The following is a 19,798-nucleotide window of genomic DNA, read 5'->3' as shown; positions in this document are numbered from 1 at the left end:
TGTATCCATATCAAAAGGGATAATTAATCGAAAAGAACGGGGTAAAGATGATGTTTAGCATAATGTCCATGCTGCTTTTTCCTATACAACAAAAGTGGATGGAGATCTAATTATAATGTTTGGGTGAGCTATTCCTTTAAAGGGTTAGTTCACCCAAAAGTGAAAATTCTGTCATTAATTACTCACCCTCGTTCCAAACCCGCAAAACTTCTGTTCATCTTCAGAACGCAAATGAAGATCTTTTTGATGAAATCTGAGAGCTTTCTGTCCCTTCATAAACAGTTACGCAAATGCAACTTTGAAGCCTCAAAAAGTTCATAAAGAGATTGTAAAACTAATCTATATAAATTGAGTGGTTTAGTCTAAATTTTCTGAAATGATGCGGTTGCACGATGAACAGACTTAATTTAGGCTTTTATTCACATATAAACATTGATCAACTCACACACCAGTTGTGATAAACGGAAGCTCAAGCATGTTTGCTTGACGCGTGCGAAAAACCAAAAAAAGGTTCGTTCTCGTGTGTTACGCATCATGTTTGAGCTTCCGCAAGAGGTTTGTTCTCATTCAGGTTCGGTAGAGCTTCCGTTTATGTTCGCTGATCAATGTTTATATGTGAGTAAAAGCCTAAATTAAATCTGTTCATCATATAAAGTGATCGAGTCTCTTTTTGGACTTAACCACTCAATTCATAGTGATTAGTTTTACGATCTCTTTATGAACTCTTTGAAGCGTCAAAGTTTCAATTGTGTAGCTGCCTATGGAGGGACAGAAAGCTCTCCGATTTCATTAAAAATATCTTCATTTGCGTTCCAAAGATGAACGAAAGTCTTACGGATTTGAAACTACATGAGGGTGAGTAATTAATGACAGAATTTTCATTTTGGGGTGAACTAACCCCCTTTAAGTTTAGGTACAGTGCCACTAATGACTAAAGAAATGAAAAGATTTAATAGTGTTATGGAAAATGAAGATGATTCCCCTAGCAATGGTTTAGTGAGCTGAAGATGAAATTTCAAGATTGCTACAAATCAGATGGCTCATATTTATCATTAGCATCTCACGTTTAGAAAACTGAAAATGTTTCTGTTCCAAAACACCAGTAAATTGCTCCCACTCTTTACTCTAAATACTGATGTGACAAGAAGAACAGCTTGCCTCTTGGTCTTGGCATGCTGCCTCTGTTGGCTTTGATAATTCTGCATTTCTCTGCTCAACCAACAAACTGACAAAATAATCTGACTAGCTGAGATCTGCCCAGTGTTAAGGCTCGTTCACACTAAGGACGATAACTATAACGATAAAGACTTAGTTCTAAAAATTGGTATAAATATAAAAGAATAGCAGAGTTCACACCACAACTGTAGCGATAACGGCACAGAGAAACAACTAAAGAAACACTTTCAGAACTATTTTTTTCCTGCTGATAAATAATAAAACATTGACAGCCAATCAGAATCCAGCCTGCTTTCAGAGCTCGAGCATTTAAAGCTATAGACCGTTAAAGAAGCAGAGACCGTTCTTTGTTAGAAGTAAGAAGAAACTTCATTACTTCACCGGCTACTCTCTGCTGTCTCAGACGACGACATCTTTGTCTTGTGTTGGCCACCGTAGCTTCTCCGAAAAAAAGGGGTGAGCGCCAATGGTTGCAGTTCGCAACCTCACCGCTAGATGCCACTAAAATTGACACACTGCACCTTTAACGTTCTTGGTGTGGGCCTTACTGGTTTATACAACCCTCTACAATGCGAGTAAATCACTCGATTTGCGACCAAATTTCATGAGAGGCGACTAAAAATGTCGTGAAGGGGTAGTTCACCAAAAATGAAAATTATCCCATGATTTACTCACCCTCAAGCCATCCTAGCGAAGTGATGCGTTTTTGTAAGAAAAATATCCATATTTAAAACCTTATAAAGTAAAATAACTAGCTTCCGCCAGATGACCGTACACACACAGCGCAAGTTGACTTGCGACAAATGAGTAACCCCTGAAGCGATGTATGATGCAGGATGTAGGAGTATCGTAAGCTTAGATGCCTCTGGCAGTTTAAACAAATATGGCTGGGCAACAAACTCAAGCTCCTATTCTCTTATATCAAAATCCTCTGACATTTCTCCTAAAATTTCCCCTTTTAGACTTCCAATTTGTGACTGATGTTTTGTTTTGCTCTATCCTCTGTGCTTCCGCGTTATATCATGTGTCAGGTCAGGGGTTACTTTTCCGCCACAAATCGATGTGTATGGCCATCTGCCGGTAGCTAGTTATTTTACATTACAAAGTTTTAAATATGGATATTTGACTTACAAAAACCCATCGCTTCGTTTCAGAAGGCCTTTATTAACCCCCTGGAGCTGTATGGATCATTTTTTTATGATCGATGGATGCATTTTTTTTTTTTTTTCAGGCTTCAAAACACGCCCCCGTTCACTACCATTATATAGCTTGGAGGAGCCAAGATATTTTTAAATACATCTCCGATTGTGTTCGTCTGAAAGAAGACCACCTAGGAGGGCTTGAGGGTGAGTAAATCATGGGATAATTTTTGGGTGAACTATCCCTTTAAAATAGAAAATTGCTAGTAAATTGTAGTTTTTAAGCCTTGCCAATTTAAATATTCAAGACGCAAAAGATGACTCGCGGGCGTTGTGTGAGAAGTTTTGTGTGCAAAATATGCATCTGAAGCACGCACCCAGTATTTATTATTGACAGCACATAAATACTGAATTGAGCTCTCTTTCACATCTTCTTGTGCTTGAACGGACAATTTCACACAAAATTTTGTCAAAATGCCTGTCTTGGCGAGTATCCTAGTAAACATAGTCGGTTATGTGTTAAGTGAATGTAAACAGTTGAGAAATAAAAAGCATATGTACAGTATCAGTATACTGTATCCGTGAATTATATCTTAAAGTGACAGCAGCCTAATATTCCTGCCACTGTCTGTTTTTAATGTTAATCAAACAACAGACTCACAGCAAAACAAAACAACAACAACAAAAAAAAAAAAAATCTCTCAATGCTCGACTGAATAACTTTTGTAACTTTAATAAGGATTCATGTATATATTTAATTTATACAGTGAAGACTATGCAGTGTTATTTTTACATTTGATTACACACCAGTCAAAAGTTTGGAAACATTACTATTTTTAATGTTTTTGAACGAAGTCTCTTATGCTCATTAAGGCTGCATTTATTTCATAATAAATACAGAAAAAACAATAATATTGTAAAATATTATTACAATTTAAAATTATGGTTTTCTATTTTAATATATTTAAAATATAATTTATTTCTGTGATGCAAAGCTGAATTTTAAGCATCATTACTCCAGTCTTCAGTGTCACATGATCCTTCAGCAATTATTCTAATATGCTGATTTGATACTCAGTTATTATCAATGTTGAAAACAGTTGTGTTGCTTAATATTGTTTTGGAACCTGTGATACTTTTTTCAGGATTCATTGATGAATAAGTTTGAAAAGAACAGCATTTATTCAAAATATAAATCTTTTATAACAATATAAATCTTTACTGTCACTTTTTATCAATTTTAACACATCCGTGCTGAATAAAAGTATTAATTTCTTTCAAAAAAAAAAAAAGAAAGAAAAACAATTACTGACCCCAAACTTTTGAATGGTAGTGTATATTGTTACAAAAGATTTCTATTTTAAATAAATGCTGATATTTTTTTTTTACTTTTTATTCATCAAAGAATCCTGAAAAAGTATCACAGGTTATAAAATAATATTAAGCAGCACAACTGTTTCCAACATTGTTAAAAAATCAGCATATTATAATGATTTCTGAAGGATCATGTGACACTGAAGACTGGAGTAATGATGCTGACAATTCAGCTTTGCATCACAGAAATAAATTATATTTTAAAGTATATTAAAATAGAAAACCATAATTTTAAATTGTAATAATATTTCACAATATTATTGTTTTTTCTGTATTTATTATGAAATAAATGCAGCCTTAATGAGCATAAGAGACTTTGTTCAAAAACATTAAAAATAGTAATGTTTCCAAACTTTTGACTGGTAGTGTACTTTATTCAATTTCTGTACATAATCTGTCTAATCTGTGTCTAATCTGTATCTAACTACTGTTAGATCTACCTGAAAAAAACCTGAAAAGAACTGTTTATTTCATTTGCTTTATTATATTTATTTGTGCTACTGCTTGTAGATTGATTATTTGTTCTTATTTTATTACAGACTGTTTACTTGACTTTAATAGTGTTTCAAATTTATATTTATATTATATTTATGTAGATTTTTTTTTTTTTACATTTACTTCAGTCTGTTCATAGAGGGTTGCTCATAACTGCTAAAGCCTCTAGTTTTATGTTATTAGCATGTGCAAAACATGTTTGGTTGTGAGAAAGAACTCAAATTATACAATTATGCAAAGTGGATGCAAATCTTTTAATGTACTTACTGATAAATCTAAGATGTGGTAAAGGTTTCACCCTCCCTCACTGTGAAAATCCTAAAAAACTACATCTGGAAGTGGAGCATAACAAAAGCTTCATAACAGCTGATGGAACACCATCAGATATGATATACCGCCAAAAGAATTTATGGATATTCTTAACTGGTCTCATTTGCTGCAGCACTGCCTGGTGCTCTGCTAAATTTAGCTGAATTTATGCTGAATTACATCACTACCTTTACTCATTCGTCTTCTGGAAATAAGTTTTTTTCTGTTTGAGAAACTGCAGACTGCTCACTGTGACACTGGAACCCTTTCTGCTGAAGGCCTGCGTTACCATGGACACAGGCAGAGACTGCACATCTCTTATGATACTTATCTCAAAAGACTACGACAGGTGTACATTTGACTTACAGAGCTGCCTTACACTTCCTGTCCTTACATAATTACATCCTAACCCAACACTAGTTAAAAAAAGGGCCATTTCAAAGTCAAGAGAAATGTTTTAGTAGAAATACACTTGACCAATTCATTCAGTATTCGTTTAAATACACCCACCCATTGACATCAGAAAGCATTGTGTTTGAAAGTTTCTTCATTTAAACATCATAGAGAAGGGGATTCATAATAGACACAATGAGCTTGATACTGAAAACTACATTAATTAATGTTTAACAAAAATGACAGAGTAAAATTTTCAGATGGCATGAAATCTACTCAAATATAAATATATGACTCATTAGTTCTGTCAAGCCCTATATTCTCTGAGCAGACAGAACTAAAGAGCTCCCTCTGCTGGAAACGCAGAGTTACGACAACAGATTGAAAACACCTGTCACTTTTTTCACAACACAGCGAACCAACCATTACTGTACATTACATGAAATTTCAATTCACTTCATAAATTGAATAAAAAATAAAGCACAAAATATAATGGCAATTATTTACTATAAATACCTGTATTTATATCTATATAAATATAATTTGACTAGTGAATTGCCATTTAAAGCACTAGAAAAGACACTAAATACTATATATTTTGTTGTTGTTTATTTCAAATAGCTTAGTGACAAGCTAGTGTGTGCATTTTAATCTTTTGCTGTCATATTTTATCATACTTATTCTTATTTGAGATACTGTTTTTAAAAGAACAATCATGCATAAGGTAAAAACAATATGCCGGATTTCTGACAATTTACAATAAACAAAAATAGTCCCGATATTCTTGTTTAAAAATGTCTGTAAATACTACCAAAATGAGTCAACAAAACATTATTATTAATAATAATTATAACTAATAAATTACTAACTGATTTAAAATATCTCAAATCATAATATTTATGACCAGTTATGGGGGCCTGATGAATCATTTATTCTGTGAAAACACATCTGAATCAAACAGCTTGATTTCAAACAATATTCCCACAAAGTTCCACAAGGTGGCAACATTATTCTCTTTAAATTAAGTGGATTGGAGCCCCGCTGCCATAAGCATGCAGAGAACTGAGGTGGGCTCAGCAGTTTCTATGTGGTTGAGCTCAAGAGCTAAAGGCTTGCTAAGGAAAATATTCACATTACATTTGCATCTTTAGACCAGCATTTATATCTTTCTAGAAGCTCCACTGTCCTTGAGGGCATCTAATAATTTCCAGCCAACTGTTTCAAAGGTGGCGCCTGCCAAGCCTGGTACTCAACCAAATGCATGGGCATGGCATTTCTGTAAACACTGGCTAATTATAAACTCAAATTATACTATCAAGTAAACATGGGGCTTGACTATTTATAACAACACCAAGTTTCAAAGTCGTAAAAGCACTTCAATAGAACAGAATGTAAAAATGCCAAAATAAGAGTTTTACCCTAAGTTCCACAGCCAAGAATGTCAGTCCGCAAGAATGTCAGTCTGCAACCTTTTTCCCTGTCTTTTTTTCTTCTTCTTCTTTTTTGAATATTCATATCAGAGATCACCTAACTTGAAAATTAGTATGCCTCAAAAGACTTTTTCAAATAAAACTGCAACATCAACATTTTAACTAGACAGTGATCTCTGTAACATTAAGATGAGATTAGCGTTATTATCTGGAAGAGTTTTACACCAACACCTTTAATGCTGCTGTGATCTATGCTCTCATTAGTACAGCTCATACAACCTGTAAGAAAACTAGTAACCTAATTCATTTAATCATTCGAAGCAACAAGCAGTCATTATCTTTACAACTTTAACATTGTGTTTCCCAAAAAATGTAGTACCAAACAGCACTGTGAGCTACTGATCTCAGATCTGGGTCATACCTGACAATCACTGATGAACGAGATTACCCAACACTGACCTGTAATTCAAGACAACAGTCTCTGACAAAAGTCCTCACCCAGTATCCTCCAATTTGAGGCATGGCTTCCACCACCATGTGAGACGCAGAAACTCACATCCACTTGTTTAGGGAAATAAACAGTACCAGATGAAAGTGAATGAGTGAGAGAGAGAGAGAGCGCAAGTGAGCGAGAGCGAGCAAGAGAGAGAGAGTGAGAGAGAGAACATGCTACAGGAAGACTAGATTATTCTAGAGCACAAACATGTGAGAGAGAGAGAGAGAGAACATGCTACAGGAAGACTAGATTATTCTAGAGCACAAACATGTGAGAGAGAGAGAGAGAGAGAGAGAGAGAGAGAGAGAGAGAGAGAGAGAGAGAGTGAGAGTGTGTGTGTGTGTGTGTGTGTGCGTGTGTGTGTGTGTGTCTGTGTCTGTGTGTGTTTGCATGCACTCAAATATTTAACAAATTTAAAGAGTTAGTTCACCCAAAAATGAAAATTATCCCATGATTTACTCACCATCAAGCCATCCTAGGTGTATATGACTATCTTCTTTCAGACCAACACAACTGGAGAGATATTTTTAAAAAAATCCTGGCTCTTCCAAGGTTTATAATGGCAGTGAATGGGGGGCGCGATTTTGAAGCAAAAAAAAAAAAAGTATCCATCCATTATTAAAACAATCCACACGGCTCCAGGGCGTTAATAAAGGCCTTCTGAAGAGAAGCGATGGGTTTTTGTAAGAAAAAGTATCCACATTTAAAACTTTATTAACTATAATATCTAGCTTCGATTTGCAGTGGAAAAGTAACCTCTGACCTGACGCATGACGTAATGATGAACGTGGAGGCGCAGAGGATAGAGCAAAACAAAACACCAGTCATGAATTAGAAGTCTAAAACGAGAAATTTTAAAGAGAAAATGACGGTGGATTTTAATATAAGAGAAAAGACGCTTGAGTCTGTTGCCCAGCCCTATTTGCTTACCTGCGAGAGGTGTCCAAGCTTACGCTACTCCTACATCCTGTGTTATACATCGTGTCAGAAGTTACTCTTGTGACGCAAGCCGACTTCCACAGTATGCGTATGGCCAGAAGCAAGTTATTTTAGTTTATTTAGTTTCAAATATGGATATTCTTCTTATAAAAACCCTTCACTTCACTTCAGAAGGCCTTTATGGATTATTTTTATGACGGATGGATGCATTTTTTTTGGGGGGGCTTCAAAAAACCCAAAAAACGTCACTACCATTATAAAGCTTGGAAGAGCCAGGATATTTATTAAATATATCTCTGATTGTGTTCGTCTGAAGAAGATTGATGGCTTGAGGGTGAATAAATCATGGATCATTTTCTTTTTTGGGTGAACTAACACTTTGAGTGGACCTTTTAACAATTGACTCATTCCAAAGAAATCAAATTTGCTCGGAAAGAATGACTGACATCACCACTCCCTCTTACCCCTCCTCCCCTTCAAACACCTAGTCACATTTTTGTACACAACGCCCATTTTGCACAATTCAGTCAATTCCTGATATATAAATTCCCATTTTTGTTTTCATTAATTACCCTGTTTCTTTCAGAATTATGTTATATTATTTTAGTAAAATGGATTTGCAAATGGTGACTTGAATTGAGCAAGAGCAACACACACACTCGATCATACACAGACACAATAAATGATCTAATCAGGACTTTGTAATCCTTATTGGATACTTCTGTCTGCGACACAAAGCCTAAACTAAGACTAAACTTTTGATGAGCGTTCTGGAACTCTAGAAACTCTAGCCGAGCAGTTGTATTGTTCTAGCTGTGGAGCTCGGACCAAATAGAGACCGTTATTCGCCACCCGTCCCCTGGTATCAGGAACTCCCCTCCTGTAAGAGTAACAGATCTGGTTACAGTTTAGCAGCAGGAGCAAAAAAAAAAAAAAAAAAAAAGCTTCTCATGGGACGGTCTCTCTGTGAAACAGGAGTGCGCCGTCATGGCTCTTCTATTAAGAGGGCAGCATCCAACCTTGTTCAGATGACAGTGACAAATAGGGCCCATTAAAAACCTCTATGGAACAAATTGGCAGACTGTGGTTGGTTTCCCGATTAGGCCGTAGTGGCTTAGTATCTAAAGGATTCCAATGAGCATCTGTGATGGAGAATATTTAGCAAGGAAATCTCATCAAAAAGGACAGACTCAAAAAAAAAAAAGACAGCCATTCTAGAGAACTTTTGATTATTGTAATACCAGCTTTTGGATGAATAAGAAAGTGCAACACAGCCATTCCATTTTGGTTTCTCCAACTACTTAAACTACTATAACTACAATACTACTATAATGTGCTCAACAAAAATCAACAAAATCTCAAGGTACAGATTAGAACTTTTATTTCAGATTCAGGATTCTGATTGGCTGTCAATAGCCGCTTTTCCACTGTCGAACCGAACGGTTCTTAGAATGTTAGGGAACGGTTCCAGTTGTGTTTCCACTTGAGCCTGGTATGGCACGGCATGATCACAAACCATTCTCGGCCCGGAATTCTCTGAATCATGCTGGTAGAATCCGTGAAGTGATGTCACCACTCAGGATCGGTCATTTGTCTGTTGCCTGGCTACCATTTTCTCTATAGCTGTCTAAGCACTCTATTTGAGCGACGTAAACAAATCAATAATAAAATTAGAATAAATATCTGATCATCCTCCATAACGCAGTCATTATTTACATCTCATACCTTCAGTAAACCATTGCGTTACCAATGCAACGGCTGATGCTTTTGTATTACATTCCAAAGAGCGACCGATATCAGCCCCGCAGTGGAAAATGAAACCACAACCATACCAACTGGCCTGGATCGGCATGAAATGGAACGGTTACGCAATGAGAATCGTTCGGCCCGACGGTGGAAAAGCGGCTAATGTTTTCATCATTCACAAGATGGAAAAAATTAGCTGTGAAAGTGATTCCAATGATATCGTTTCTCTGTGTTGTTATCGTTATAGTAGTGGTGTGGGCTATTTTTTTTTTTTTTTACATTTATAACTATTTTTAGAACTATATCTTTATCGTTATAGTTATCATCCTTGGTGTGAAAGGCCCTTTACACATTTTGTGCCCCTTGCGTATGTTTATTAAAAGGTTAATACACCCAAAAATCTAAATTGGGTCATCATTTACTCACCCTCATTTCCTTCCAAAAAAATGTACGACTTTTTGTGGCACATAAAATATTTTTTTTCTATACATTGGAAGTCAATGCTCCGCAGAAGCAAGAAATGCATACAGTTTTGAAACGACATGAGGGTGTGTAAATGATGACAAAATATAAATTTTGGGTGGACTATTTCTTTAAATGATTTTATGTATTCAAGTCTGCAGTACTCCACTTAACATTTTTCACTTTTTCCTGAGAATTTGTGCAGAAAATATGTTTATATATTTCATCTGGAATGGCCTAGATAAGATACCACAACTATGTTCAACAACCTATGCTGTCAGGTGTAAATGACTGACAGAAGGGTGTATGTGTGTTTCCTGGTGAATGGGAGAATAGGTTAAGTGGTTAAGAGGTTGCACGTCTGTGGCATGATGGCACACCGTCCAGATTACACACATGCTAATGCCTTCTAAGATGATTACTGCTATTTCAGGAAGTGACCTCAACCTTTAACGGCATTTTATTGAAAATCAACAGAAAGGGGACAAGTTTGACAGATCTGCACGATTGTTCACATTTGTTTAAGTATGAAGATTAAGATTAATCATTAAGATGCAAGTTAATTATTCAGTTAGGTTCTAAATATGTTAAATGTAATACTAAATTCTGCCGTCATCTGTGAATGATTTCAAGAGGTCAGCACAGAACATGAAGTTAGAATTACGTCACCTTTTCCAATTAATATAAAGCAATCTGCAGAGAGCAGGTGACAATCAGTGGGTTGAGGTAAAGGTCATAGAAGAAAAAGGATTTACAGGATTTATTACAGGTTATAGACAGGAAATAGAGGGTGATATTTAAATCCCTGCCCCCAAATCATCATAATAAAGGCGCACAAGTATTTATACACACAACTATGATTTAGAATATTGCATCTAAACACATTGTTTTTTTAATTATGCAATTATTCTGCATGACTAATTCTCATCCAACTCATTAAAGGCTTTTTGGAGTATTAAATCCTACAGCTAAAGTCATAGCAAGCATAGAGCCCAATTCAAACATTATAAGACAAGACAAATGTCGATAAAAGATAAGGAAAAGATTCAGAAATTCTGCATGAGATTTCTCATGATAAGGATGTTAAAACTTGTATCACAGCACTTCTACCAACTACCATTTAAAGCAAAAGATTTCGACATTTTGACAAAAAATGATTGATTCCCTGTACATTCATTAAACTCAATGGAACATTTATATAATCTCTATAAACCAAGCAATTTAAAAGGAATAAGAAGATACATTTCTCAAAAAAGGGAGCACACTCAGTTACAACATCAAAACTTGTTAGAAAAGACAGGCTGCTTTCTGAGTTTCTTTGCTAATTGCTTGAACAAACCTTTGCTTTAGACCAGAATAAAGATCGACATCCCGGTGAAAATGTTAACAGACTGTGACAGCACAATGGTCCATTTCATTACTGAAATTATGATTAGACGTTATATTACAGAACCATCAATTGTACATTCTATATTCAGCTAACGAAGTGTCTAAACATTTAATAACATTCTAAGAGGAAATCATGGAAGTCAAAACCAGCAATCTCTAAAGCTCACTAATGCAAACTAAAAGCACATGAGAGCATTCGTCCTTAAGCTTTATTTGACCTTGAGTATGAATAAATGAGTTAAACCAATCAAGATTCGAAACCAATCTGATTCTCTGTACACAAAAGACAAAAGCTTGTGGAGATTTGGGGCTTATGAGGAACACGTTTAAAATACCAAAGGCACAGGGAAGCATCTCCTGCCACATCAGCAAGGTTAAAAATAACTTTATTTCAGAAAAAAAGCCCTAAAGCGGCAGAATGTGCCCACTGCTTAAGAATGAACTATGAGCAAATGTCACATCAGCAGACAAAACACATGCAATCTTAATGGAACAAATAATAGAAATGAAAACCTTGACCTTAAGACTTAAAAACAGTGTTTTAAAGTGCCCCAATTATGCTATTTAAAAGGTTCCTCATTTTATTTTGGAGGTCTCCTATAAGAGGTTTACATGCATCCAAGGTCAAAAAACACGTTCTCATAATTAGGGATGCACCGAAATTCAAATTCTGGGCCAAAACCGAAAATACTTTTTAAAAATTATTTATTTCTAATTTTAAAATAGCTTTTTTTGTATAATAGAATTAACATTAGACTTTTTAATGAAATTCAATCATTTTAATTATACTGAATTTAAAAACAGAAACAAGTATACTACTACATAGAAATTTCATGTTGGTGTGTTATTTGAGCAGACTTTGCTTTTCCAATGAGCACGAGCGGTACATGAGTGGAGCGTTTGCATGGGCCAATGCACAGTGATAACGGCCAGAGCGAGAGTAAAACTTGAGCGCTGAACACTGAGGGGTGGGGCGGCATATATTTTCGGCTCATATTTTCGTCCGTTTTTCTCCAATGCCATTTTTGGCCTAAATTTCTGTGCATCCCTACTCATAATATACACATTGCACATAACTGATTTCTCAAACAGTCTGAAAACGGTTCGTTTGAAGATTCAGTCTCTTTTAACCCCTCCTTACCACAAGTCTACTCTGCTCTGATTAGTCAAACAGCCCAGTCTTTTTGTGATTGGTCTACCGTTTACTGTTCATGTCGGAAACGACGGACCATTATCTGAATTTCAGCTCCGGAGGCTTCCTCAGCGCTTGATACACAGTGATACAAATAATGCCGTTGGTTTTTCTGTATAAATTCCAGCGCGAGTCCTTATCCTTTTGAAGTGCATGCAAAGTGGATTCGCAGTACTGAAAACAGCATCTTCTCAACATGTTGACAACACAAACCCAACTGTTCAAGGCCTCAGCTACAACTACAATGTTTGAGGGCGGGTCAAAATAGACAGCATTCGTGGACAGCCAATGAAGACCATAGGCTTGGCATTATGCAAATTTGTTACATTGTTACATAGGTATGTAACAGGAAGTGACACTGGAATTGCTGACGAATCGTTTCAGCAGTTTAGAATCGATTCTTTCTTTTAGGAGACATTAACTATTCGTCATGCACTTCGATCTTTAAAACTTTGCAGACATTTTATATTCACAAACAGCTATATTACACACTGCAAAAAAGGTAATATTCGAAAAAGCATAATAGGGGTACTTTACATAAGAACAATAAACATTAAAGGTGGGGTATGTATTTTTTCAACAACTCTGTTGGACATTGTTGATATTTGAAATCAACCCAAACAAACCCACCCCTCTCTTCATTGCTCCGCCTCCAAAACTCACCCTCCAATCCTAACCACCCTGCTCCGAGTCAGTCTCGAACCCCAGCCTGCTGCTGGCAGGCAAGGCGAGTGCACTGACAATGATGCCAAACACACCCAACAAACTCAAACCCGAGGAGGCTGCTTTGATTCCGCTTCACATGTGAGTAAAACGTTACTCACATGTGAAGCGGAATCAAAGCAGCCTCCGCGTCTGTTTTCAGGCCTTCCCGCTTAGCTCTCTCCAGCGCTGGTAAGCTTTTCTAATATTAACGCTGGTCCTAAAGTGCTTGCCCAATCATAAACCTTCATTCCAGTGATATTCTTTTGAGCTTGTTTGTATTGTGTCTCATCTCTCTTTCTGCGTTTTTTTTTTTTTTTCTTTTTCAAATCTCCCTCTTGCTCATTCTGTCTCCTCGACCATCATACGCCCCCTAATGTTGATTGGTTAGACTTTGTTGTTGGTGTCGGCCCGACTAACATTCAAACAGTGTTGTTGAAAAAATACATACCCCACTTTTAAAACACTCTAGACATGAATAAATTCAAGTAAATATACTAAATATCCCAATCTGAGGAATCCTGCTCAAACAATCAAGTGCATCTTTTCTTTTCATTGACCTATTCTGCTATATAAAAGAAAAAAATTGTGCAAAAATTATAGTCTTACCTATGAGAGCCTGGAAAAGACTGCTTTTGAAAATGCCCATGATTCTTAAGATGGCAGTTTTGAGCTGTTGTTCCTCTGGTTTCTTCAGTTTGGAGCAGTAGTCCTCCATGAGGCTTATTGCCCTGGCTGTGTCTGCAAGACAGAAGAGAATAAAATGTTAAGCTACTGGTCTGATTTTTTTTTAATACAACACAGAACATGGAACTATACAAAATGTTTTACTGTTATTTATTACAATTATATTTATAAAAAAAATAAAAAATAAATAAATAAAAATGCATGAAATCAAAACTGACCCTCTTTACTTAATGCACATTCCTAGTCAAACTGTGACTGATTCATCAATGCATGTTTCTCTCAGTATGTCAGTTTACGGAAGTAAAATGGGTTGTGAACACAGATTAGTGTTGATTTTAATCAGTCAAGAGACCCTGATACACTCTTTATTACTGCCACAGATCATCAGCGTGACTGAGCATGACTCAGTCACTTAGTCACACAGACAAACAGACACTAGGGACAGGACAGGGGTTAATTCCTGTCCTCGACAGAGCCATCTGAGCAACATTATTTAGAAAATATGAAAGAGCAACATAAAACTTTAACATTTAAAGTTCATTGTAATTAGTAATACATGTGGAAAGGATTACTGTGCATACATTAATGTGACTGCTCACCTGAAAATGCACAGCATTAGTTAGGCTACAGAATATAATTGTTTAGCTACATTGTGAAGTATCATCAGTAAACCAGTAACATAAAATAGTGATTCAACTTTTCAATGTCAAGTAACACTATATAAAACCATATAAATCTGGATTCATAATCCAGGTTTGTATGAAAAGCCATAATTTAGTTGTTCTTTCTTGCTAATGATAAACTACTAGAAGCAGGGCACTAAAGAGACTATATGTAAGAATACATTAGTCGCTTATTGCCAATGTGTGAACAGCTTAACTAAACTAAAAAAATAAAATAAAATAAAAATAAAAAAAGAGAGAGAGCTTCCCTGACTTCCTAGGTTGTTTATGAAAGCCCTACTGATTTTTATGTGGACTCGGGACGTTTTTGCCGGGAAAATCAATAGAAAATGATGTTTATGCGCGCTCCTGAGTAGCACTTTTCTTCCATTCAATGACACATTAAATGATTGCTTACGATATTCAGAATAATGCGAAAGAGCAATTATTACTGTAATGTCAATGTGTCATTCAAAGAAAAGGGATTAGCTACTTCAAACTATAGCCATATCTATATAGTCTATAGTCTCAAATATACTTTCTAATCTAATCAAACTATCATAACAGTCTAATTTAAATTTAATTACCTCATCTGTCGACATAACGCCAGTGAATTGCAGAGCTGGTGCAAAAATACCCACATCGCTATGATCAGATGCTTGCTTAGCTGCTGTTTTCTCACAGCTCTCATGTTTTGTGTTTATTTTGTTATTTTAGAGGAGCTTACATATTAGTCTAAACGTTGCTCTCAACAGCGTCGATATTCGTTAAAAGTATACCGCTACAAAGGTATTTCCAACTTCTTTTTGCTTCTAAGTGAAGAACGAAAAAGAACTTTGCTGTGAGTAGGCCTATATCTGGGCCTTGAATCACATACGCTACGCGTGCACGAGACTCACGAGTGTGCGAGCACGAGCATTAAACTGAAGTTCACTTAATGACCACCAGTGTCGCTAATAACAAGGGTTTATAAATTCTACATACAGCCCCTATAAAGTTAAAAATACACTACATTTATAGTATGCATAAAAAGACTTGACTTGTAGGCATGCATGTCACCTTAAAGAGTAACTAAACACAACTGCATTCCAGTCTGAAATATAAATGCAAACCAGCATCTGAGATCATCTGAGGTCATAGGCTAGTTGGCATGCTTGTGTCTATTTTTACAGACTACAAACTTACAGCAGAGTATAATTACACTATTAGTAGGCCTACATATATAATTACACAGTTTGAAGTCCCTACTGCATATTTAAGGCTTAGGAGGTACAGAAGTCAAAATAAAATAAGGATAATAAAAAGCACAGCCACAATAGTCCTGCCATAACATGATCATCTTTGTCTGCTTCAGCAACTGCAGCTTTCAACTAATCAATTCCTGACATTCTGCATTAGTTGGCATAAAATACTTGTGTAAACGTTACATGCGTATGTCATGCTATATTTCAGCATTTTGCAGATTCTGATTTTGCATGTAGCATACCTTTTATGTAGGAGACATGGAATATTTGTACTTTTAACATTTTGTCACACTACATGACAATTTAAAATAATTTTGTCTTCACTATGTGATTAAAATTGTGGGGAAAAGAGAAGTGAAAATAAAGAGAGATTGCATATTCCTGTAACTGGTAACTTTTACCCTAAAACAATGATGTCGATTTTAAAAAAGTCCACACATTACATGTCAACTACACTTATACAGTCATATAAACGTGTTTTCACAGTAAGTATGTACATATATTGATGTTTATTTCTCACCTCGTTTTCTTAAGGGCATAATTACTCCTTTATGTCCTTGTGGGATTGTCACGCATGGAAACAGCAACACAAACGTTTCGCCCTCATCTGCTGTCAGTGTTAAGGAGAAACTGTCACTTGCTAAAGCAGCAAGTTCCTTCTCAGTTCGTTATTGTAGATAGAAAAGCTCACAGAATGACAGCTCTCGGGGTCGTAGCTTGTAATTGTCAAGTTAAAGAGGGAGACACACGCGCCGAAACATCTTGCAGAAGAAAACACATGCCGAGCGCATGACTGTCGCTCATGAGAAATAAATCCATAATCCGATAGTAAGAGTGGATAGTTATCGAGTGCACCTTGGCGATGAGAAATGTCAAAACTGCTCTCCAGTGTCTGAATGTTCTCGGTATTGAGGATTATTCCCCTGGAATATTCGCACAAGCACCGACTCCTTAAATGCCTTTGGTGTTTAACTACATAAACATAATTCAGTCACGCTGTCCATAAAACAACCCATAGATTTAACCCATACATTCCTGACAAATATTAAAAGCGCAGTGACTAACTAAACTAAATATAACAGCTAATTTTTGCCCCAAAGGGCCATATACATCAAATTAGAGAGGCTCCCCAGCACATGGCTTGTCTTGGCTTAGACTCAGCCAGTATATGCTGATCAAGCATTATTTTAAATATGGAGATTAGCAACAGTTTGATGAACAGATAAATATGACATCTCTGTTGTATCTCATATGCCTGTGTACGTTTAATGATACATGCTTGTAAACAGTTCTTCAAGAACAACTTGTTCTATACATAGTGATGGAATGAAGTTCATGTGTTTTGTTTTATAATATGATCAGAAAATAATTGAAAATTAAAATTTAAGACTTTGATTATTATTTTGCTGATCAGCACAATCCAGTTTCACGTCACTTAATTCAGCTTCGAGACCCAAGCAAAACCATCATCATAGCATACAGGCAAACTGGTGTATAAAATTCTGATCTAGAGACAAAAAACAGATTTAACTAAATAAGGCAGGATGTGTTTTCCCCATGAAACAGCAGCCTGTCAGTGCGACGCCTGTCGGAAAACACCTGCAAGTTTCATCCAGCTTTCCGATAACGCATGGCTCCACAATTGCCTCGGTAATTAAGCCAATCTGAGCAAATATATCCCAAAGCACCTCGTCAAACGTCCCGATATGCAGTTAAGAACAACTTCACTTCTTTTCCCGTCATTTTTTCTGTGGATCTTCACGGCATCTTTTGCCAAAGCTGGTTTGCAGACTCTCTCTACGGTGGGTGCAGTATCACCAGCAGCAGCAGCAGCATCATCACCAGTTTCGCCTTAGCAACGAGAGGGTTGACCCGCGGGGATTGACAGGGCGCGTCCTCCAATGGCGTTCGTCCATTCTGTCAGTTGGCGCACGCACGGACCAATAGGAATTGTCGTATTGTTCCTGTATCTCGGGGTGAGAGTTGACTGGAACATGTGGTTAGACATGGCTGCGCCCTGCTGACACTGAGGACCGTGACTGTTGAACAGGGGATGGAAATAGTTTAGCGATTATTTCGTGTGTAAGTAAGAATTCTACAATGCATAAATGCGGTGTTGAGCATGTGCAAATGAAGTTGTAAATGAACAGTGATATGACTGGGTTTGACATTCAGCTACACATCAACAGAGGTAAAACAAAGCAGCTGTCATTAGGCTGAATGAGTTACTACTGGTTAGACCGTTAACGCTGCGTTTTTAAAACGTCATATCAAGTTATAAACACGTGTTTGAAATGTGTCTAAAATTCTGTAAATGATTATTATTATTAATAGCTAACGAATAGAAAGCACTAATATAAACAGATATCCCTTATAAGAATTCGATATATAAACTGAATCATGAAATATCAGCTGAAACATTGTGACAGCCTTCACCACACAACGGTGAAATATCAACATTGTCAGTATGTTGTTAGAAGGTTGTCTGTCTGCTGGGAGTCATTAAAATATCTGTCTGTTTAGATCAACATGACAGACAACGCGATGTTTGTGAAAGACACAGGCCAAGGCCAGACATTATCCAGGGCAATGATTATTGAAATGCTGAATAAGAAGTTTGAAAGGCTCCCTGATATCGACAGGTAAGTTTATATACAATATGTCACAGCAACATAGTTTCCAACCACTGCAGTTAGTTAATAAAAGTTTCCTGTTTTAATTCCACCAGAAAACTGTTTTCATATGGCCCCATATATTTGGCTGGCAACGCTGGATTTGCTGGTTTGGTCGCCAACAGCTTTTATAGGCGTGCACTCAATGTCACCCAAGGACGATTTACTTCCAGCCTTCCCATGGCTGTTCTTCCCTTTCTGACAACTGCAGCACTGTACACTGCGACCGTCACAAACCCCCTCATGTCAGGTATAGTTGCAATGTTGTATAGCAAATTAGCATTAAGGGGCTTTTACATGACTTTTGTTTGATCGACATATAATTTTGTTTCTGGTCGATATTAATACTGTTGTTTTTTTTTTAATTTCATAGGCTGAACTGCTTTTCATTTGCTTTCCCTTTTGTTTGGTATTTACTTCGTTACCTACCTTTGGTGACGACCCTTCACCAGTAAAAAAAACAAAAAACAAAACGCTCTTTGAGTGCTTCTGGTTGCTTTGCATTTAAGGATTATATTGTAATTGTAGGTGACCTGAACTGCCCAACCTGTACCCTGATGAGAGGGGCTTTGGTGGGTGTGGTTGGTGGCGGCATATATCCTATTTTGTTGGCCTTACCTGTTAATGCTGGTCTTGCAGCCAGGTTAGTTGCTAAATTGCTATTACTTTTTTTTTTTTCTTAGAAACAGAATACAGCAAGTTATTTAACTGATGTCCAATTGTCTTACAGGTATAACAGTGCACCGATGCCAGAGAAGGGCAACATGATGCGCTTCTGGATGAACCTGAGCAAACCCATTGTACGGAAAATGTATGTTGTTTTACTGCTACAGGGTTTGTTTGGAACTTACTTAAGCTCTAAGCACTTTGAGATCTACCTAAAAATTCTGAAAATACCAGATTCTGACAGTGAAGAGCTTCAGGATTAGCAGTTATTGCTGATATTTTGCATTCTAGATCTTTGTTATAAATTAAACATGCTCATCCAGTGCCATGACCCAGTCTTACCAGATTTGTTGTTGTTTTTGATGGCATTTTCCCCACAAAAGAATAAACAACTGATCAAGAGATTCTGTCCACTATACCTTTGTATCTGTTCTACAAATAACCTAACTCACAAGTTGAGGTATTTATATTTATTGGAGTTTATAACATTATACCATTCCTTGGAAGTCTCTGAGTAATATAAACTGCCTGGATGTAACTTTACCACAGACACTACAAAATATTAACTAGAGCTTTACTTAACCATTTGTTTGTGTAAAATGTGTAAAATAAAAAAAGTGGATAA

At 36.5% G+C, this 19,798-nt stretch overlaps 2 protein-coding genes across 19 annotated transcripts in view; one reads left to right on the top strand and one right to left on the bottom strand.

The window, feature by feature from the left end:
* The window catches only part of dlg2 (discs, large homolog 2 (Drosophila)), a 246,565-nt gene extending 229,655 nt beyond the window's left edge, over nucleotides 1-16,910 (bottom strand). For all 18 annotated transcript variants that reach the window (XM_051909206.1, XM_051909209.1, XM_051909208.1 and 15 more), the window contains exons 1-2: nucleotides 16,356-16,910; nucleotides 13,852-13,983 (exon numbers count right to left, since the gene is read on the bottom strand). In XM_051909206.1, coding sequence (XP_051765166.1) covers nucleotides 13,852-13,983; nucleotides 16,356-16,374 — 151 coding nt within the window. In that variant the 5' untranslated portion in view covers nucleotides 16,375-16,910. The remainder of the gene's footprint in view (nucleotides 1-13,851; nucleotides 13,984-16,355) is intronic.
* Nucleotides 16,911-17,788: 878 nt separating this feature from the next.
* On the top strand, nucleotides 17,789-19,577 carry tmem126a (transmembrane protein 126A). The gene is made up of 5 exons (XM_051909317.1): nucleotides 17,789-17,917; nucleotides 18,359-18,477; nucleotides 18,564-18,757; nucleotides 19,036-19,150; nucleotides 19,238-19,577. Exons 2-5 carry the CDS (start codon nucleotides 18,365-18,367, stop codon nucleotides 19,434-19,436), a joined length of 621 nt encoding a protein of 206 aa, XP_051765277.1. The 5' UTR covers nucleotides 17,789-17,917; nucleotides 18,359-18,364; the 3' UTR covers nucleotides 19,437-19,577.
* The last annotated feature ends 221 nt before the right edge of the window (nucleotides 19,578-19,798 follow it).

This window comes from Ctenopharyngodon idella, chromosome 10, assembly GCF_019924925.1.
Source record: "Ctenopharyngodon idella isolate HZGC_01 chromosome 10, HZGC01, whole genome shotgun sequence".
NCBI classification, from domain to species: Eukaryota; Metazoa; Chordata; class Actinopteri; order Cypriniformes; family Xenocyprididae; genus Ctenopharyngodon; species Ctenopharyngodon idella.
The sequence above is the reverse complement of the archived record's forward strand: the minus strand, read 5'-3'. Positions and strand labels throughout refer to the sequence as shown.